The 23,100-nt window shown below is 44.3% G+C and overlaps 1 protein-coding gene across 1 annotated transcript in view; it reads left to right on the top strand.

Moving 5' to 3' along the window:
- The window catches only part of PREX2 (phosphatidylinositol-3,4,5-trisphosphate dependent Rac exchange factor 2), a 1,458,907-nt gene that overhangs the window by 920,192 nt on the left and 515,615 nt on the right, over nt 1-23,100 (top strand). The window contains exon 28 of the mRNA XM_069621155.1: nt 15,078-15,172. Within this exon, the coding sequence (XP_069477256.1) occupies nt 15,078-15,172 (95 nt within the window). The remainder of the gene's footprint in view (nt 1-15,077; nt 15,173-23,100) is intronic.

Consider the following 23,100-nt stretch of genomic DNA (forward strand, 5'->3'; position numbering starts at 1 on the left):
CACGATAGGACTATATTCACTACAAAGTTGGACCATGAGATCCCGTGTGAATTGCTCTGCTGTATGTTCAGGTGTCTCCCGGGTTTACCAAAGCGCTACCCAAATTGTTGGCCCCGGGGGTTGATACTTGCAAGGAGTTGTATCCTGGTTTGGTGGACAAGTTCTGTGGCCTCTGTCTCGGGCTCCTTACTGAGGAATATGACATTGTTCAGTGAGGTAGACCAGGACTAGGGTACACTTTGCGTATCGAGCAATAAGCCTGAATACATTTGGAGCCCCCTGGTGGCATATTTGGGTGTTCAACGGCTTGGGGATGTTGGGCAAGTAGTGAGATCTTTGGCTAAAGTAGAGGAGGGTGGGATGGACAACGTGAGCTAGAGGCCTTGCAGCCTCGATGAGGCTGGGAAACTTTGCGAGTGTGACTGCCTTATGTTCAAAGCTGCAATTGATCATAATTTGTTGCATTGAATTGTATTTGTGACTGCAACATGCCACTATTGGACTCCCCTGTCTGCAGTGATGGCTGTTTTGTATATGTTCATTGTATCTCACAGCCAATGCCTTAACTTTCCTGCAATCATTTTTGCCTGTGTAGGACATGAAACAAATACATTTTTTAAATTTTCTTAAGTAATTTTCTTTCATCACAGTCCTTTGCGAAAGTGCTTCTCCTTTGTAACATTCCTTGGCCTTTTCCTTTGTCAGTCCTCATCCTGTGTCATGGTGCTCCTTCATCACAGTTCTTCTCCTTCATCACAGTCCCCCACCTTAGTCACTTTGTTTCGTCATTATTTGTGTCAGTCCTTCATATTAGTCCTTCTTCTTTGCCCTAGTCCTTTGTCATGTTCCAGCTCTTTCTTCACAGTCCTCCTTTTTCACATTCATTGATTCATTAGTACTCCTTAGTCATTTCTTCATCTAAGTCCTTTGCCTTCATCCTTCATTTGTGACAGTCGTTCTCCTTTGTCACAGTCCTTCCCCTCATCAGAGTACTTCTCCTTCATCAGCGATCTTCTCCTTCATCACAGTCCCCCACTTTAGTCACTTTGTTTCGTCATTATTAGCCCTTCTTTTTTGTGTCAGTCCTTCATATTAGTCCTTCTTCTTTGCCCTAGTCATTTGCCATGTTCCAGCTCTTTCTTCACAGTCCTCCTTTTTCACATTCATTGATTCATTAGTACTCCTTAGTCATTTCTTCATCTAAGTCCTTTGCCTTCATCCGTCATTTGTGACAGTCGTTCTCCTTTGTCACAGTCCTTCCCCTCATCAGAGTACTTCTCCTTCATCAGAGTTCTTCTCCTATATCAGTCCTCCTTCGTCAAAGTGCAAGCCCTTCTCCATCATCACAGAACTCCTTCATCCTACTCCTTCTCAATCAGCAAAGTTATTTCTTTAATCGCAGTCCCTGGTGGCAGTCCTTCTCCTTTGTCACAGTCCTTCTCCTTCTTCAACAAAGTCCTTTACCTTCACCACAGTTCTTTGCCTTCCTCAAAGTGCTTCTTATTTATCACAGCCCTTTATCATAGTCCTTCTCTGTTGTATTGCTCCACCGTCAAAGCCTTTTACTTTAATCTTTTGTGAACATATTTCACTTTTGTCACAATACTTGTCCTTCCACAGTCCTTCTTCTTTGCAGGTCTTTTATCAGCATTCTTCTCCTTTGCCACAGTGTTTCTTCTTAATCACAGTCCTCCTTAATCACAGTTTCTCTTCATCACATCCCTCCTGCTTTGTCATAGTCCGCTTTCATCACAATCCTTCTCCTTCATCAAAGTCTGTGTCTCTCATTACAGTCCTTTCTCACAATAATACTACCTTGTTCATAGTTCCCCTTCTTTGTAATAGTCCTTCATTATTGTCCTCCTTCTTCATGGCCAAGGTTCACCAGCCCTTCTCCTTCATTAGACCCCTTCATCATAGTCTTCCTCCTTCATCACATTCCATCATCAGTGTATCTCCTTTGTCAAAGTACTTCATCATAGTCCTTGCAGTCCTTCTCCTTCATCACAGTCTTTCTCCTTCTTCACAGACCCTTACTCACAGCCCTTCTCCTTCAACACAGTCCTTCAAGACAGTCCTTCTCCTTTGTTGGATTAATTCACCATAGTGCTGTGTAACAGTCCTTCATTACAGGACTCCTTCATGGCAGTCCTTCATCAGTCATTCTCCTTTGTTACAGCCCTTCCTTATAGTCCTTTCACTTCATCACATTCCTTCCTCTGTGAATCGCCTCTGTCACAGTCCTTCTTCTTCAGAGTCCTTCCTTTCAGTCCTTCTCCTTCATCACAGTGCTTACCCTTCAATACAGTTTTTCACTTTCACCACAGCCCTTCAATATTGTCTTTTTCCTCATCATAGTATTTTCTCTTTTATAATAGTCCTTTTCCTTTATTCTAACCTGACTCATTCTCTCAGTCAGTCGGTCTCCCTCTCTCTCTGGATCCTCTCTCTGTCACTTCATATATCTTGTATTATTTTCCCTCACCATATGTGTTAGAATTCTTCCTCTTGGACTTGGCCCTGTAGTGTAGAAGAAGAATTCTTCCTGCTAATATATCACTTTGAATGTGCAAATAAACATACAAAGCAATCTATTGACTGGAAGATTGGATTCCCATCGAGACCTCGTGGCTGTAGAAAATAAACAAGATTGATATGATTAGAACAACTGAAAATGGGTACAGAAATGATTTCTCTAGAGTTACTCCAAACTAACCTGACTAATGTTTAGAGACTTCTCAATGGATAAAAGGAAACCCAATAGATGTTCTGAAAGAAGGAAAAAACAATGTGAGCCTATAACCCTGGGATCAAATGAAGAGTGACAATAAGCAACAAGAACCGTATCTTGCTTATAATAATGGAGAAAGTTTACCAAGTGAGACCTTCTTCCTAGGCAGAGTGGAGGCTGTTCCGCGGTACTGCAGCGGCTCTCCCACGGTGCAGCGGCGGCTCTCCCACGGTGCAGCGGCGGCTCTCCCACGGTGCAGCGGCGGCTGTCCCACGGTGCAGCGGAGGCTGTCCCACGGTGCAGCGGCGGCTGTCCCACGGTGCAGCGGCGGCTGTCCCACGGTGCAGCGGCGGCTGTCCCACGGAGTCCAAGGGTTAAGTTAGTCTCGAAAACGTGGAGGTGAGATAATGTCTTTACCAAGTGCAAACAACAGACGGAAAACCAGAGAGTTGCCAAGTACAAACCGGGTCGTAAATCCAAGCGGGCAAGAACAGGAACAGAAGGAAAAAGGCCAGACGTAATCAAGGGACAAAAGCAAGAGTTCGTTACCAAGAAGACCAAAGTGTTCAAAGCAGGCAAGGATGATCCAAAAGAGTAGTCGAGTCAGAAAGCCGGGTCAGGAACGTATATTAAACCAGAACAAGAAAAAAAAGGCCAAAAACCGAACGCCAAAGAAAGCTCGATCAGAAGCACTGAACAACGTGGAGGCGTGGTTTAAATAGTCCAGGTCACCTGATCAATGCCGTGATCCCAAACGAACGTTGCGCTTCCTTAGCAACGTATCACGTAGTTTCCATGGCAATCTCCATTCACTGTGGCGAGTAGTGTTTCGATTCGAATGTTCTCTTACTGCGTTAGCGGGACCAAACTTGCGTGGACCGCTGCGCGTTGGTTCACGCATGACAGTACCCTTCCCTAAAGAACGACCCCGTTTCCTTGAGGCCCAAAAATCGGAGATCAAACGGGGAGCATGAATGTTCTGGACAGGCTCCCAGGTCCTCTCTTCCGGACCATAACCTTCCCAATCCACATAATACATCCTGACCCCTTTGGAAACCTTGGTATCCAAAATCCTAAGCACCACGTACTCCTCTTCCCCTTGTACCATGATTGGAGGAGGACGAGAAGGAAGGGCAGTATCCGGTAGAAAAGGTTTGACAAGGGAAACATGAAACACCGGATGCACTTTCCACTTTGCAGGTAAAGACAAACGCACTACCACAGGATTAATCACCGCCGTAACAACATAAGGTCCTATAAAACGTGGAAGAAACTTCCTCCCTCCAGGTATCCGCAGATTCTTGGTGGACAACCATACCTTATTGCCTACTATGTAAGCGGGAGCCGGAGAACGATGAGCATCTGCGAACCTCTTAGTGTTAATCTGCGCCGTCTCCAGATGTTCTTTCACCCGTCGATGCACTAAACACATGTGTTGAATGCAGGACGATGCCACCGGATGGCGTGTGGGCAGGACAGGAGAAGCAGGTAACGATCTAGGATGCCTGCCGAACATAGCAAAAAATGGTGAGGAATGCGTCGATGTATGCAAAGAGTTGTTATAGGCGAATTCCGCCATAGGGAGTAATGACAACCAATTGTCTTGATACTGGTGCGTAAGGCAACGGAGATATTGTTCCATGGTGGAGTTGAGACGTTCCGTCTGTCCGTCTGTTTGAGGATGGTAAGCAGTGGAATATCTATCATTGATGCCAAAAGAGGCAGTGAGCGATTTCCAGAAATGAGAAGTGAATTGGGAACCTCTATCCGTGATGATAACAGACGGTAGCCCAAAACGACGAAAGACTTTCCTGAGAAATAGATCTGCCAACTGTGGGGCAGAAGGAACACCTCGAGAAGGTACAAAAAGAGCCATCTTGGTGAAATAGTCGATGACCACCCATATGGTGTCATAACCACAGACCGGGGGCAATTCGACCACAAAATCCATTGAAATCATGTACCAAGGATAATCTGGAATCGGCATGGTCTGTAGAAGTCCAACAGGTTTGGAACTGAAGGTCTTGCACTGGGCGCATATATAACAATGAGCAATATGAACGGCCACATCCTTTAACATAGAGGGCCACCAGCACCAACGTTGTAGAAGATCAACGGTCTTCTTGTTACCCGGGTGAGCAGCCAACTTGGCATCATGACACCATTGGATAGCTTTCTTCCTGCTACCCTCATCCGGAAGGAACAATAAACCGTTGATATGGGGTAAACCCTCTACAATGTTGAGGTTAAGTTCCGTAACGTCTGTGGGATGGGTCTTTACCCATTCACGTAAGTTAGTACAGAGAGAAGACTGGAGCGTACACCCACAAATCACCTGATGTGGTAAAAGAAGTGGACCGTCTGATCTAGGGGGAGATGAATCCCCATGTAAACGTGAGAGTGCATCCGCTTTAGTGTGCAAGGAACCGGGTCGATATGTAATGGTGAAATCAAACATGGAAAAGAACTCATGCCACCTAGCATGTCGGGCTGTGGAGCACTTTACGGATTGTAAGGCTACCAGATTTTTATGATCAGTGAATACCTGAATTGGAAAGGCTGACCCCAGTAAATGATGTCGCCAAGTCAAAAACGAGTCACGTACTGCTAGCAACTCCCTTTCTGTGATAGTATAATTCCTTTCATAAGGGGTGAGTTTTCTTGAATGGAAGGCCACTGGATGCAACCCTCCGGTTTCCGGACATACTTGAGACAGAATGGCACCAAGAGCAATGTTAGATGCATCAGCTTCTACCACAAATGGTATTTCAGGATTTGGGTGTTGTAGTACCGGTGCACTGGTAAACGCCGATTTAAGACTTTGAAAAGCTTGATCACAAACTCTATCCCAAAGGAATGCTACTTTGCTGCTAGTCAACGCGGTCAATGGAGCAACCAATGATGAGAAATCTTTGATGAATCTCCTGTAAAAATTAGCGAAGCCTAAAAATGACTGTAATGCCTTCAACGTCGTGGGTACTGGCCAGTCCAAAACTACCTTGACCTTAGAGGTACTCATTTGTACACCTTTACCGGATATCTCATATCCCAAGAACTCGACTTCTGTAGCATGAAAGATACATTTCTCTAATTTTGCATACAAACAGTTATCACGTAGCCTCTGAAGAACACGAGCAACATGAACCACATGGAGATCATAAGATGCAGAATAGATTAAGATATCATCCAGATAAATCACTACAAATTGGTCCATCATGTCATGGAAGACGTCGTTAATGAAGTATTGAAAAGTAGCGGGTGCATTAGAGAGCCCAAATGGCATGACTCTATATTCAAATAAGCCGTACTTGGTTTTGAAGGCTGTTTTCCATTCGTCTCCGCTACGGATTCTTACTAAATTGTAAGCCCCACGGAGATCCAATTTAGTAAAGATTACGGATGATCCCAACTGATCCAAGAGTACAGAAATAAGTGGTATGGGATACTGGTTACGCACCGTGATGGCGTTAAGGGCCCTATAGTCTATACATGGGCGGAGGTCTCCCTCCTTCTTGGGTACAAAAAATAATGGGGAGGCTGCAGGTGAACGTGAAGGACAAATGAAACCTGATTTAAGAGCCTGATCAATATATTCTTTAAGAATGACATCTTCCTTGTGGGTTAGGGAGTAGATCCTTCCTGATGGGATCTTAGCCCCAGGAACCAAATCAATGGGGCAATCATATGGTCTGTGAGGGGGTAAAACAGTACCACCCCCTTCATCGAACACATCCTGAAAGCCGGAATATTCCATGGGCAATTCCCCTGATACTATGGCTCCGATAGTAGTGGCTGTATCCATCAATGGAAGGCAAGGATTGTTTATAAGAGTCTTCCTATCATGACACTTGGTCTCACAGTATTCTGATAAGAACTCAATAGCGCCTGCGTGCCAGTCAATGGATGGATTATGCAGTCGAAGCCATGGTATTCCTAGAATAAGCCTGAACTGCGGAGCAGTGATTAGATCAAAATATATGTGTTCGGAATGTCCTTGAATAGTTTCCATTATCAGATCTTCGGTTTGCTGAACCACCATACCCGATATCAAGGTAGAACCATCAACCGCATTGACCATTACAGGGTTCTCTTTCTTAAGAACGGATAACCCCAAGCTTTCCGCATAAGAGGTATCTATATAGTTTCCGGTAGCACCAGAATCCAGAATGGCGGTGGCATGAACAATCTGCCCTTGAGGTAACCGGAATATCACTGGAGCGGCTACTGGTTGATTGATTGTGGAGTCCTTAGAAACATGAATGCTCGGCAATCGGACTCCTCTCATTGCCGAGCTCTCAAGTTTCCCTGTTTCTTGGTAGGTTTCTTGGTACATGCTTTTAGTAAGTGTTCTGGAGAACCACAATAAAAACACAAGTTGTTTTTCTTTCTATGTTCTCTCTCTTCTTGAGTAAGAGGACCTCGTGTAGCTGCTCCTATCTGCATTGGTTCAGGCGCAGTCGTAACTGGGGTAGGAACAGGTTGAAGATTAGAAGCAATACCCCTCTTCTCCCCTTTTCTAGCAGCTTTACGAGCATCAATCTGCAGAACTAGCTCAAGTAGTTCAGGAAAGGTTACTGGAACCACGGGTACCATAGCCAGTATGTCTTTCAAAGAATCCGATAATCCCTTGTAGAAGAGTGATGCCTTTTTATCATCAGGCCACCCTGTCTCAGCAGCCAATTGATTAAATTTGGCTAAATAGGCCAGAAGCGTCAAATCACCTTGTTGTAGATTCAATAATTCTAATTCCACAACTTGAGTTTTGTATCGGGTGTCAAACACCTTACCCATGGCTTCCATCAATGCATCGCAATCAAACAATAAAGGACTGCCTGCCTCCAAAAGAGGATTAGCCCACGCTGCGGCAGTACCACCAAGGTGTGACAACAAAAACGCAGCTTTAGTGGCAGAATCAGGAAATGAACCCGGTCGACATAAATAATGGAGGCGACACTGATTCAAGAAGGTCCTAAATTGTCTTGGATCTCCATGAAATCTTTCTGGCGGGGCCAGAGGGAATTGGGATGTAATATACACCGGGCCGGCTTCTGCCTGTGCGGATTCGATGACTGGAGCATTAGGCATAACTGGTGCTACTTGGGGTACAGGTTGTATGGCGGTTTGTAGTTCTAAGATCTGTTGTTGAGTGGTGGCATGCGCAGTAGCCATGTCGGTTCTGAGATCTGCCACTAATTGAAGAAGATTAGCCAGGGTCTCGTTGGGATTCATTTAATAAGGCTTCTGATTATGTTAGAATTCTTCCTCTTGGACTTGGCCCTGTAGTGTAGAAGAAGAATTCTTCCTGCTAATATATCACTTTGAATGTGCAAATAAACATACAAAGCAATCTATTGACTGGAAGATTGGATTCCCATCGAGACCTCGTGGCTGTAGAAAATAAACAAGATTGATATGATTAGAACAACTGAAAATGGGTACAGAAATGATTTCTCTAGAGTTACTCCAAACTAACCTGACTAATGTTTAGAGACTTCTCAATGGATAAAAGGAAACCCAATAGATGTTCTGAAAGAAGGAAAAAACAATGTGAGCCTATAACCCTGGGATCAAATGAAGAGTGACAATAAGCAACAAGAACCGTATCTTGCTTATAATAATGGAGAAAGTTTACCAAGTGAGACCTTCTTCCTAGGCAGAGCGGAGGCTGTTCCGCGGTACTGCAGCGGCTCTCCCACGGTGCAGCGGCGGCTCTCCCACGGTGCAGCGGCGGCTCTCCCACGGTGCAGCGGCGGCTGTCCCACGGTGCAGCGGAGGCTGTCCCACGGTGCAGCGGCGGCTGTCCCACGGTGCAGCGGCGGCTGTCCCACGGTGCAGCGGCGGCTGTCCCACGGAGTCCAATGGTTAAGTTAGTCTCGAAAACGTGGAGGTGAGATAATGTCTTTACCAAGTGCAAACAACAGACGGAAAACCAGAGTACAAACCGGGTCGTAAATCCAAGCGGGCAAGAACAGGAACAGAAGGAAAAAGGCCAGACGTAATCAAGGGACAAAAGCAAGAGTTCGTTACCAAGAAGACCAAAGTGTTCAAAGCAGGCAAGGATGATCCAAAAGAGTAGTCGAGTCAGAAAGCCGGGTCAGGAACGTATATTAAACCAGAACAAGAAAAAAAAGGCCAAAAACCGAACGCCAAAGAAAGCTCGATCAGAAGCACTGAACAACGTGGAGGCGTGGTTTAAATAGTCCAGGTCACCTGATCAATGCCGTGATCCCAAACGAACGTTGCGCTTCCTTAGCAACGTATCACGTAGTTTCCATGGCAATCTCCATTCACTGTGGCGAGTAGTGTTTCGATTCGAATGTTCTCTTACTGCGTTAGCGGGACCAAACTTGCGTGGACCGCTGCGCGTTGGTTCACGCATGACAATATGCCCCTCTTCATCTCTCTATCTCACTTTTCTTTTGATTCTATAAAACAAACTTGTTTCTCTTTCTGACAGTTTTCCCTATCTTTGTCTTGGCAAGGACTACAGAACAAGAAAGGAAGCACCCTTGCTTTTTCATGCCGCACAGTAGTGAGTTAATGGACCACTCTGTCTGTCACTCTCTCATCTTTAGTGGATGTGCTTTATGGCATGGCTTCCTACATGTTTTAATATTGATTGACCTAAAGAGAGATCAGAGCACCTTCCAAATACATCTCTGCTAAGGAGAGCATAATAATACAGAGTGCACCACAGTCCCAATGGAATGCTTATGAAATACACATAGACCCATGAGACATGCATTCCAATGTAAAGAGCATAAATAGTTTCCTAGCTTCCAGTTGTATGCTGGAGGCCACATAAGTCTTCATACCCGATCCATCCTTATGTTTCAAATACCAGGACAGCTTTGGGCATTACCCAACATCGACTCATCCCAAAATCTCTCCCTCACTTTGCTTGTAATCTTAGCTGAGCACTCACATAGGGATCTACTCACAATGATTACAACATGTTCTTCATCATGGTCAGCTGTGGGATCACACAATTCTTCATGTCAAAAAATATCTTACAATAATATGCAGTTGGTAAGAGGGAGATATGATCAGCGCTAGTACACACCAGGTCAGTGTTCTGTTTGGCAAGGAAAAGAGACTTCTAAGAAAAGAATGTCCATCTACACACACCATGGCACATGGTACATAGCCCCAAACTTAAGCACCCTATCGGGCCAGCGGGAGAGACTTTCATTGATAGACATCAAAGGACTATGCAAGGGGATTCCCGCCAAACTCCCTATTGAACTTTAGAACCCACCGGGAAAATTGGCCAAAACCTTTTCTTCTTATTTCCACCAGTGGCCTCTGCCCTGTTTAATTATGATAGCGGATTTGCAGGTAATCATAGTAAGAAACTAACTCTAAACATATACCATTTACACAAAAACCCTTCCTCTTGCATTTAGCAGGGCTCATCTCCATTGCCTTCATTTTGCTGTCATTAATGAGGGGGTTCTTTAGAATGCAGTAGTAGAAAAAGGTGACCTCGTGTTTAGGCATTTCTTATTTCATGTGTGTGAGTATCACTGTGTCTCTAAATAGCAGGAGGGGAACATCCTGGCCTCCTGCCTTGGACACATCCAGTTGCTGGCCCACCATAAACTCCTCTAAATCATTCCGTAACAGGCTAAAAAGGGTGGCAGGTAGCTCACGTGCCTGTCTGGCACCCATCCCCAGTGAACATTTATCTGTTGGTCCTCCATTCTGGCTCTATCTGACTCTTGCCACATTCCCATCATGAGACGCATCTAGTACCTCCAGGTACTCTTGCCTCAGCCCTTCCTTCTTCAAGGACTCACACAACAACTCCCTGCTCACGGAGTTGTAAGATGTTTTTTGATCAACACTTTGCTTTCTCTCTTGTTTCCCTTCATTTCACTGTGGTGTGCAGTGCCAGTTGGGATGGAAACAGTACATAGGAAAGCTACAAAATAATTAAAGGCTGCATGGAGAGTTTCTAAGGATGCTGCAACCATAACATCTGATGCAATGCATGAGAATGTCCCTGAAACAGCTCCCACCAAGCCTGCATTGGGATCTCTGTGTGTAGAATTTTTGCAGGTTGAAACTAAGAGTGTGGCTTGGTTTGTCGGTTTGACTTGTTCATGGAGCTTATGGTATGTGATGAAGTGTGAAACATGCAAGCAAGGACTGAGTAGAGCAGCTGTTTCAGTTGCGCCAGAGGTACATGGTAAGGCATGAATACCGCTCAAATGTTTCTCAGCCTGAAATGCGCATATGGTCTTCTTGCGATGCATCATTTAATAAACGTAGAGGTTTGCCACACTGTTGATACCCTCTTTGCCTGGGCATGACTTGTAAACTGGTGCTGGGTCTTGTACTGAACAATATTCTCACCTTTAGTTATCCAGCAGTCCATGTCTTCCTACACATGATCTTACATAGTATGAACGTCTATATTCTATTTCAGGGTGGGGACACCCTACTCGTTGGCTTTGTAGGAAATGGATTGTTGTAGAAAATTAATTGTTAGAGCTTTGGACATCCTGTTGTACATCGTTTACTTCTGGAGTAATTGGGATTTAAAGGTGTGTTGCAACATCAATGATGCCATGGCGATGGTAAGCGGTGTATGGGCTTCGGTAGCAACCTTTGTATCAATGTCTGAGTAGACATAGAATAAGATCTAAAGGAAATGTGGAGCTTTATGTAAAAATCATGCCGCCTGAATTGCCTCCTAGGGCTATGAATGGGGACTGTTTTGCATTACTAATCCCAACCACTGTGGGGTGCTGTGGTTGTTTCTGTGTAGGAGAAATAACAATTGATGTTAAAATGAAGTTTCCCATTGAGTGTATTGTATATTAAGCAATATCTTTGATAACTTGTTTTAAGTGTATAGACATGATCTGTGCTCACGTCATCTTGAAGATAGACGAGTCATGGAAAAATGGCTAATAGAATAATTTGAACCAAAAATTATATAGTACAAAAGAAACAATTGTAAGCTGCAGTACCTATCCATAGGCAACTTCGCTTGTTTTATATTCGGTCTATGGGTAATAGGAAGGGCATACCTTGTTATCAGAGATGTAACCACCAACTTGCAAATTAAATGTAGATGTAAATGTTTATGTTTCAATAGTGCTTAGAGAAAAGGGGTTCAGGAATGTACAGTGACTTGTCTAAGATCACACTTTGTGGTCAATATGGAAAGCCAGTACTAGAAGCTAAGCATAAATGTCATGCATAATCTATAGTGCCAGCATGAACAGCCGGGATGTGAGTATGCCATGAAGATTTGAACAAAGACAATGCTTCATCCCACCCAATTACTCACAGCCCCTCACACAGATGCCCGCTGACAAAGACCCTCCACAAACTGGTACCTTCAGCAACATTCATATATTCCTCCAACAATCACAAGCATCCCTACGCAGCCTTCCATGCTGAATTGTGCCTCACACATGAAGGCCTGTACACATGCCCTCTCTTGAAAATTCAATTGTGTCCCACATTGGTAAGCAGAGGCAGAATTCAGGCTAACACACACACCATGCACATAGACTCCTCAGGACCCTCCACACAAAACTCCATAAGTCACAAAATAACAATAGCCATGCCCTCAACACTTCCACATTGGTGACTTTGGCCCTAAACACTTTACCCAAATCCACAGAATGCCTCTATTTACACTCTTTCCGGCTGTGCTCTATCTCACTTCTCATCGTGTGCCTTTGTGTGTGCGTATGTAATGTTATGTTATGTTGTTGGGCATTTGTATAGCAGTTTTACCATTGGTATGATTCCAAAGTGCTATTGTGAGGGTGTTGAAGAAGGAGACTGACAAGACGGAGTCATTTTGTGGGCTAGAAACATTTATTGTGTAACTAAAGAAATCCTGTCTCTCCCTACTTCTAAGGGGCTTACCCTGCCTCAAACTAGGAAACCTTAATGAGCTGTCAGAATTTCCGTCAACATGAAATGTATTCTGTCCTCTATCAGAAACCAACTAATCTAACCCTAACATTATAAACATAAGTCTTTTGTTAAGGTGAGGTTTGTGTTTCCTTCACCTGGAGAATGACTCCCTTCTCCTGGCTGCTTCAGTCTTATAGTAGAAGTAATTCCTTTAATGACCCATTACATGAATAGCATGCCTTTCCTTTGGGGGAAGATAGGGATGGTAATGATATTATCTGCTCTTCAGAATTGTCTCTGTCGCGAGCACATGATTCACTACTTCGGAGAATATCCTCTAGCTCTACTTCCCCCAAGGACTTGGACATCTCAAACTCCTCTGAACCATGTGAAAAGTTGTCTACCCTAGTTGGCTCTGTCTCTTCCTCTATCAGGGAGGAGACGTCAAGATCACTAGGAATTTCTGGTGGTTCTACTCCTTCAGCTGTTCAGAGGTCTCGGTCCCCTCTAAGTAGTGCATGGTATTTTCTGAGTTAAGGTTTTCTTCCACCCTACCATGTTCTTGTTCTACAGAAACACTATAACAGTGGTATGACATTGAGGATGTGACCTCAGGTACCTCTGGGTTTTCTGTCTCTATGGGGGAGGAGATTTCCCACAGTACTAGGGAATTGGGAGGGTCATTATTTTTCAAAGAGATTATACTCCTGGTTTCATTTTTATCAACGTCAGAGTTAAACTCACTCTCCAACTTAGACCAATCAAAATACATTTCCCGGGTCTCTTCCCTAATAGGTTCTTCCCCGGGTCTTTAATGTCTCTTTCTCTGTTTTCTTTGGTTGGGGTCATTCCCCATAGGGCCTCATATATTAAGTACCCCACCAACTTGCCCCTTTTAACTTTAACAGGGTTATAAAAATAATTCACCAACACTTCATCTCTTTCCCAAGAGACAACAGGTGTAACATCGTTAAGCACTTCTTCTTCCAAGGTTTTTCCGGAGGGGGTTACATATGTAACTGTTCTGCTACAGATGGCTACCTATATGTCTAAGGAAATTATTGCCTTATCTCTGCCGGGCATCCAGTGATCACGAGGACTAGAAATGTGGCAGTTGTTCCCCTCCACATTCTTACTAACGGGAAGAATAGCCTGGGAATTTAGAGGGAGGAAAGTGAGTCCTATTCTAGTGCCTGGGTTGCTGATGGGCTAACAGGATTTTGCCCAATTGTGGCTTTGTGTTCCTAGATCTATTAGGAATGGTTTGGAACATTCTCTGCTTCTAGAGGGGATGCTGGGCTGATAGAAAAGGTAGAAAGGTAGAAAAAACTGCTGCCACAGTCCTGCCATGAACTTCTGCTTCTCCTGGTTTGAAACTCCTGGGTTCTCCAGGCTGCATACTTGTCTCCCCTTCTGCTTCTTCTTCTTCCTGGTTCCTTCTTCTGGGTCCTTGTTTTCCTTTTATCCTGCAGTGTTGAGTCCTCCCTCATGGAACACTGCAATGCTTCCACTAGTTCCATGGAACTGTCTTTATTTTTCCTTTTGGGGGTACCTCGTCACAGTACTTTGCTGGTTTTGCCTATTGTTATTCTATATGCTTTTCGTGCTCTTCTTTGTTCCAGTATGTTTTATATTTGGTACAGTCAAGGATTTACAAAAACACCTGGTTACGCTATCAACGGTGGGGTAAAAGGACATGGGATGACAATGAGGGTAGGGTGTTATGTGACAGGGCTTAGGGATGCTTTTTCCCAGGTGGACGTCGTGATCCCCAGGTGTGGAGTCCCCATCTATGAGGTCCTCCTGCATATTACCACCCCTTGGGGGACTATCAGGTAGTGGCCTCACCTCCCTAGCCTCATAGGAAGGTGCTTCCCTGGTGAGAAGTGACAAAACCTGGCAAATTGTCACAGTGTGTCTTCATGTGTGTGTGGAAAACATTTTCATGCTGCTTTAGCTGCTTAGATGCAGAGGACATGGATGTCCATGTCCTAGCATCACCCGCCAACTAGACGGGCCCACACTGTGGCAAGAATTTCTCTGGTAACTAAGCGGTAACAATCCCATGATTGCTTCCTTCCAAACTTTGCTCCAGATTACTAATCAGATTGGCTGCTCTCAACTCCTGTTTTTGCATTTATGCCACTCATTTTTAAGCATTGCATTTTTAAGAATGGAAGGTTTTGATTTATTTTAGTTGCTATAGTGTATAGCACTGCATCTGCCAGTTTATCTTCAAATCGGCCATTGGTACACAGTTGCCCATTCATTTTGAGGCTTCACACATCATTAGACCAACCTATTAACCATCCTCAATGCATCACAGGGTATAATATGTCTGACCCCTTCCTTGCATTGAATTGATGATCATGATAAGAAAGGGAAGTGTTTTAGAGCGAGTAGACAACACCAATGCCTGTTGAGTGTGTGCAGCAGAACTAATGCATACTCTTCTCTTTTACAGTGACTGTAACAGCAACAGGAACTCAATCGCCTCCTTCACTAGTGTTTGTAGTAGCCAGTGCAGCTCTTATTTTCACAGTGATGAAATGGATTCAGGTAAGATAAATTTAATTTAATTCAGTTCAGCAGCATTGCACAGAGTTCCGCAATTGCGAAGCAGTGAGAGAGTGCATTTGGCCCTGGCCACGATATACTTAATTGGTTAGGCTAGCTCTTGAAACTTTCAGCCTCAGATGAAGAGTCGGTGATGTCTCGAAACACGTGTCAGGCTACTTCGTTATTAAACTCATTGGACTCATGAGAAATCCCTCCTTCTTTGAATTACTTGGAACACCTGTCACTATTGCACTGTTCAGCGCAGTGAGACTGAGAACTGTCTGTGTTCATTTAGGTTCTTAACTGTGGGTGGCATCTGGCAGTGCTCCCACACCCCTCAGCCACCTGCAGCTTTAGTGCTTCCCATATTTCTTCAATGTGCAAGTGCTGTGGACTTTGGCTTGTTCTGCCAAACCTGTGTGTTTCCAAGATAATTTAGTATACAGTAAGTATGTGTCTTAAAGCTCTGTTTAAACCCATTGTAGGAAAAATAAAGGATGACTAGGCAATAATAAAAAATGTCACGCTATGTTGTGTAGTACATTGTATCTAAGCAATGGGTTACAAAAAATAAAATTGAATGGTGTTCCTTTTTCGAACATAACAAACATACTTTGTAATGGATTATTTTCTCCCACAGATTCCTCATCTTAGATATATATCTTCCAGCACCAGCTTTCTTCAGAATCTTTTTCATCACCAGAGGACATCATGTGGCTCCATGTCAGCTACACCCGACTATGATGCACACCCATCAGGCCAGTCATGATGTCAGAGGCAGTACACAAGGAGTTATTGCTGCTCCATGTTGCTTTTGTTGCTCATGAATGCCACTAGCATTTCCTCTTTGCTAACTGTGTCATACTGAATCCCAAGGTGGGCACCCTATATGTACTGCTCGAGGCAGACGTCCATCACAAAACCATGATGTGGTTATTCTTTACTGCCTGGAGGAAGAACATTAGTCATGCATGGAAAGGCCCTCTGGGAGTTTACCACAACATTGTACAAGTACTCTGCTTCTGAGTCCTCTCCCAAGAAGACTAAAGTCTTTGGTGGAGACAAGGGCGGTGCAGTGCTCAAAGGAAGACGAGCATCAAGAAGATTTCAGCTCACATGAAAGAGACTGGAAAGAGTAGGTGAAAAATCACAAAAGGTCTTGCTCCCCAGAAAACGTATTTGATGCCATTCTTCCCCGCCGTTCCTCAAAATGAATAATCATCACGCGCGTACCAGGGTTCATAAAAAATCTACTCTCTTTTAAAAGGGAGCAGTGGGAGGAATTTCAGCAACAGATGTTGAACATGTTTGCCAATTTCCCAGCGATGTTGGTCTTTGAACCGGTGGGGGAGCAAAGGCCAACTGTGTTGGTGCAAGCCAGCAGAGGCACCTCTTCAGACTGTTTGTTAGTTCATTTTATGGCACGAACATCTGAGATTGCTCCTCTCTAATGCTGCTTGGCTCCAGCATTGGGCATTGTAGACCCAGGGCAGTATTTTTTGTCTTCAGCCTCAACACTGGCTGGCACCGACACCACACTGCAGCTTACTCTGGCTTTCTATGCTTTATGCATTTCCAGCGACTCCTATAGGAACATGATCACTCTATATTGAATCTGGAGACCTTTGTACCCGGATCATATGGATATGTCTATTTGTCATCCTTGGTGCCTTCCTATGAGGGTAGCCTTCTCTCCTAGTTATGGAGTGGGGTCCTCCCCCCGAAACATAGCACCCTCAGTTTTCATGCATGTGTTAGAACTGATTTTCAATACTCTGGCCTGCTGGACAGATGTATAGAAGGCCAACCTATATTATGACAGGGACATCTGTAGCCAAACCAGTTCAAGGTAGCAGTGATGAGGGTCTAGCTGAAGTCTCAAGAAGTGGTGAGCTTGTAAAGGGTCCACAATGAGTACACACAATGGGAATCACAGATTACACTTAGAAAGTATGTATAAAAATACAGTTATATATTTACGGCCAAATATCACTGTGAGCAATGACTATGAACAGGTAGACATATCACACAGCACTAATAATAGTTTACATATATACAGTCACTGGTTGAGGGCATAATACAGATCAAACCCCTGTAAAAGAAAGTATAGATTAGATTATGCACCAAAGGTCCACAGAGAGTTAACCCTAACTTCAAATGTCCTTCCCTAAATTGTCTGGGGCCTTATGCCCAAAATTTCAGGAAAGCTGGACGAAATGAAGGTAGCGTCTCTGGGTCCAGTGAACAGTTCCAAGGGTTAAAGGACAATGAGCCTCATTATGAGTGTGGTGTTCCAGAAACAAGGGTGCCGGTAAGCCTACCGGCACCCTTGTGTCCGGACCACCACAAAACGAATCTGCCTGTTGGTGCTGCTGCACCCAACATGTCTGACCTGCTGGGCGCAGTGACCCCAGTATGCAGAGTTGCCATTTGCAATAATGCCAGTGATAACGAGTCACCATTCCCATGGAGTCCTACGGAACGCCATGGGAATGGGGACTTAAAAACCTGCTGCCTGACTTCCCGCTCCATCGGGACTTGTAATGTCCCAGTAGCACCAGGAAGTCAGGCGGCTGATTCGGTATTACGGGTTCAGCCGCAACCCGTTGGTCGCACCGGCCGGGTACCGCTGACCTCGTAATGAGGCCCAATGTATTCGAACTAATAGAAGTGTCCACAACTTTCGGAATGCTTGCACCAGCAAGCTATGGTATAGCTTTGGTTTTTATAAAAGTCTGCTTTTATAAAACCAAAGTATATTAAACGTTTTGTAAAAGTTAGGAACACTTTAAAAGGAGTTTAGGGGCAGGTACAAACAACTGTAACTTACCTCCCGTACTCCGATTCATCCCCAGACTTGACAGGTCAATGAATAGGGTCTGAGGTTGCTTTTCCCACTGTAAGTCGCAGTACTCGATTCACAGTGGTTGCAGGATCGAGCTGATCTCCAGTCTTTCGCTGGTGTAAGGACCCTTGGATGAAGAATGCAGCAAAATGTGATGCAGGACCCCTTTCAGGACTGGACGCGGGTCAGGAAAGCTGTTTCGGACAGTGGTCACTGCAGCACAGCAATGCAAAGGGCCTCACTTTTCGCGGTCAGACTTTCCCTCCTATCTCGGGTCCTCTTGAAGTTACGACTCTGACATTTAGCTGAGGTAAGTCTCACAGGACAAGCTGAGGATCCCCAAGTTCCAGGTCGCAACTCAGAACGTCTATTTTGGCAGCACGGTAGCCCACACTCTGAGCTGGTCAGCCACAGGACAGTCCAGGGACACTTCCGAAGGCTATTGTTTGCAGAGTACTGAGTAGGTGTCAGGAATGGATGTTCTCCCCACTCCAAATGTCGCAGCTCCCTCGCAGAACTGCTGAAGATCACGAGCAAGACAGGGCTCCCCCAGGACAGCAACAGAAGTTGATCGCCAGGCCTCCTTCAGTCGAGTTTACGGTCTCTTCACTGGTCTCACAGCTGGACAGGCATCTTGGCTCCTTCAGGTTACTCCAGGATCTCTGAAGAATGGGTGCAGGGGTCCTCTTCTTATCCTAAAAGCCAGGTAAGAGCCGAAAGTCCCACTAGCCAATAGCAGAACTAGCCCACACACACACCCCAGCAATGGTCCAATCAGGACCACTGGCGGGAACACTCATGCATACCACACAGACACACTGAAAGCAGTTTGTGGATTGGGACCAGACATTCCCAGCCCACATCCGCCAGCAAACACACACAGCCCTCCAGTAGCCTGTGAAAAGCTTCTATTTTCCCGGGCATTGGAAGTCCATATAAGGATTTCCCTGGCCTTACAGACCAGAAAGAAGGTTAACGAACAGGATGGACAAAGGACAAGTGAAAAACCATGTGGCACTGCCATGACACTGGCCACAGTTAGTAGCCAAACACAGTAATCGTGGTAAGGCTTAAACGAAATGCACCAAAAAATTGTAAAAGGTCACTGTTCCCACCAGCTTGTCCATTTACCACACCTAGAGTAACCAAAACTCCTTTGAGTGTTGTCTTTGAGTGTTGTCTAGGGCAAAACAAAAAGTGTACCCCATTGTACTGCATTGTAAGATACATTTTACAATTATAAAAGTTACCACAAGTGTTAACAAGTTAATAAACATAGTAACAAAGTCGCAAGACTCAGGGAAACAATGTTTCCCTGTTCTGACAGCCAATCAGTTCCCCCATAACAGATGAGCAAAAGACAGTGTAGTGAAGCTAAAGGCTTCACTGTACTGTAGAAAGTACAGGTAAGGACCAAAAATAAAAGCAAAACGTTTTGGGGTCCATACAAATGGAAGGTGCAGTAAAGATACATGTTTCCTAACACCTGATTGCTAAGAGTTATAAGAGATGGGACTTGCCAGACGATGTCTTGGGTGTTCTCATCTCCATCAGGATGCCTGCTACCAAGTCTTTCTATTCCTGAAGTTGTTGTATATTCGGGTTTTGGTGCAGACACAAATGTCCAGACCCATTAGCGTGATCCACCTGTGCTGTTCTAGATTTTTTGCTCTCTTTGGCTTGTCTGGCACAGCATAGTTGCACTGGGATTGTTTTCTTGGCTGCTATTTCAGTCTTTTCACCATCCCCATTTTTATGCAGTTCCTGAAGGTAAAAGATAGCCATATTGTATCACCCCAGTTTGTTCTTCCAGCATGGTGATTAAATCTTGTGTTGGCCCTCTTGGTGCTTGCTCCGTTTGAGTGCCTTCATTCTTGTTTTTTAAGATTGTTCACCCTTAAGGTGACCCTCCTGGTTGCCAGCACTACTGCTAGGTTGGTAAATTAGATACAGGCCCTTTCAGCGAAGCCGCAATAACTGGCATTCTCCAGGCAGAAAGTGACAGTTTTCCACCTCATCCATCCAAGGTGGAGGATAGATTTCACAGGCTGGATCTCAGCTACTTCTCTTGGATGAGCAACAACAGGAAGGTTGACCAGCTCTTCATTGGCCGCACTGGTGCTCATCCAAGCAAAACCATTACCATGCAAACTCTCTCTAGATGGATCATCTTCTGCACTTCCAAATGCTATGATCTGAATGATAAGATGGTGCCTGAGGGTCTCTGTCTATGCTTCACCAGAGGACTGGTAGCCACTTTGGCCCTGCATGGTGTTTCCTAGTTTGGGACATCTGCCTAGCTGACTTACTTGCACACGTTTGATAAGCACTGCGGCCTGAATTCCTTGTGTCATCAGAACGCTTGTTCTGTGTGAGTGGTGCGCTAGAGTTTTCTGCTCTAGGTGGTGGTTCTCGCTACACTCCTTCCTACATTGTTTTGTACTACTATAGGAGTCTATCTAAAATGAGAAATCTGAAGGAGAAAGGATCCCATTAGAAGACCAAAGGTTATTCCTTCTCTGTAATGTTATTTCTGATGGATTAGTCTTGCTTCCACAGATCCCTCATCACGTTCCAATCCTACCCCTCCTGATCAATAGCCCATTCACCTCTTGATGTTCTGTTTATGTTTATTAATTTGTACCACGCTACCGGTACCCAAAGGCTTAAGGGTGCACAGCCTGTAAACACAGGACAAATAGATGTTATATGAACATATTTGGCAGGAGCCTGAGAGAAGTACACCATGGGACTAGCAGAATAGGAAGGTCTTTAATTTCTTCTTAAACAGATCAGTTGACTCAATAGTTCTAAGATCAGGGGGCAAGACATTCCAGTGGAGGTGCTATGTTAAAGGCTCCATTACGAACTTTATTGGTTATGCAACGTGTGGTTTTTAGGAGGTTAGAGTTGTCAGATCTTAAGGGTCTGAGACTGTGCCTTTTTTCTACAGCTTCCATAAGATAAATTGGCATATGGCCCACAAGGCATTTCTGAGTGATTAGTAGCAGCTGAAAACGCACTCTAGCCTGTACGGGGAGCCAGTGAAAGCTCCGTCTTGCATCCAGGACTTGGTCCCTATGATTCAGTCTTTTCACGACTCTTACAGCCCGTTCTGGATCACCTGGAGGCGATGAAGGTCAGTTTGGGAGGAGCCAGCTAGAAGCCTGCAGCACTAATATATCTTAAAAACAATAATGGCTCTCGCTAACGTTTCTGAATTTCTGTCTGAGGTTAGTGAACGGAGGTGGCACAACAATTTGATGTAGTACAATGATGATGAGACCAGGCTGCTAACTTGCACCTTTGTATTCAGATTTTTGTGCAGAATAACGCCCAGGGTCTTTACTTTATTTTGGACCTTGATATCACATTCATCTATATTAAAGCTGCTGTACATCGAATCAATTTTAGCCAATTTAGAGTCAGAGCAGACAACCATTAACTCCGTTTTAGCACTATTCTGTGCCAGTCCATTCATAACCATCCAGCTTTGTATGGCATGATATACTATATTGGTATTTGTTTCGTCAGCATCATGAGCTCCTGAAATAGGGATAACGCATTGCGTATCAATCGCCTAGTTGGCGAATAAAATCCCCTCCCGTTCCAGCATATGGAAGAATGGGACCATAAAGATACTATAGAAACATGGTGACATGCAGGCTCCCTGCAGGACCCCATTAAGCAAAGGCATTGGTTTTGATTCGGCTAGCTCACTCGCCACTCTCACCTGTCTGCCACTCAGGAACGAGGAGTCCCATTGGGCGGCTTGGGCTAAGAAGTGCGTGATATCCTTTAACCTGGTGGTCAGGATGGAATTATCCACCAGGTCAAATGCTGCTGAGAGATCTAAAATCTGCCATCCAATGCTTGTAGCAACTGGGATTTTAAAGCTAAGAGTGCGGTCTGTGTCCCATGATTTTGACGAAATCCTGATTGGAATTTGTGTAGAATCTGGGAGGCATTAAGATGCTGAGAGATCTGGTTATAAGCAAAGTCTAAGATTTTCAACAAAAATGGGGTATTTTGAAAGGGGTCTGTAATAAATATGAGTCAACTGGCAAAGATTGGGATTTTTTAATAAAGGGGTAATCCACACACTTTTAAGGTCATGTGGAGCACAATTTTGAGCAAAGGAGGAGTTGACGAATTTAGTGAGGGCTTTGATGAGCAGGGGGGAACATTCCTTGATAATTACAGTGGAGCAAGGATCTCCCTTACAACTAGTGGTTTTAAGTTGAGAAATGATTTTGGCTTGGTCTGTTTCTAAAACAGGAGATAAATTAAAGGTATGAGCTTTTTCATCCTTTTTAAGTGCCGTAAGGGCCTTTGATTCACAATATTCTTTGATAAAGGACTGTTTTTTCTCTTCAATGGTCTCTTTGATTTTTCCAGTTTCTTAAACATAGCATATTGAATATCTGTACACCAAGTCTCATTCTTAAGAATGGGATCTTGGCAGGGCCCTTTGGTGTTTTCTGCTCTTTTAAAATTTTAAATAGCTCTTTGCTATCATATGTGGCATTTAGAATTCTACAATTCAGTGATTCCTTTTTGCTGCAAGGATCGCCATTTTTATAAGTGAATGTTGCTTTTTTATAGTTATCCAAACTTGGCAGATCACGGAATTGTCGCCAGGCACAAAAAATATATGTTTTTTAACTTGAGCTCCATAAGATTATGGTTCAACCAGGGGTTACTTTTGCGTTTCACCAAGCAATTATTCCTAATTTAATCTGCAGCCCCTTAGCTGCTGAGTGCTGAGGGAAAAGGTGGAAATGAGGTCATGGTTTGAAAATGGATTCCCATATACTGGCCCTGACATCATGTCTGGAATCATGGTCAAGGATTGGAGTCAGGGCTGAGCTGACACAGAGCCACAAAGCACCCCCATGTCACTGAAAACGTTTCTGTAGATATTACTTAGGAATACGTAATTTTGCGATGATGCTTGTGATAACAGTTCTATATGCAGTTTTGTGCTTTTTTTGCAAATATGAATAAAGTGCTAATCTCTGTCGCCGGGTGCTTATTTTGCTAATAAAGGCCTGCTAGCCCGGGGTGATGAACCCAAAGTAAG

Source organism: Ambystoma mexicanum, chromosome 5q, assembly GCF_040938575.1.
Source record: "Ambystoma mexicanum isolate Mex_15411 chromosome 5q, UKY_AmexF1_1, whole genome shotgun sequence".
Taxonomy (NCBI): domain Eukaryota; kingdom Metazoa; phylum Chordata; class Amphibia; order Caudata; family Ambystomatidae; genus Ambystoma; species Ambystoma mexicanum.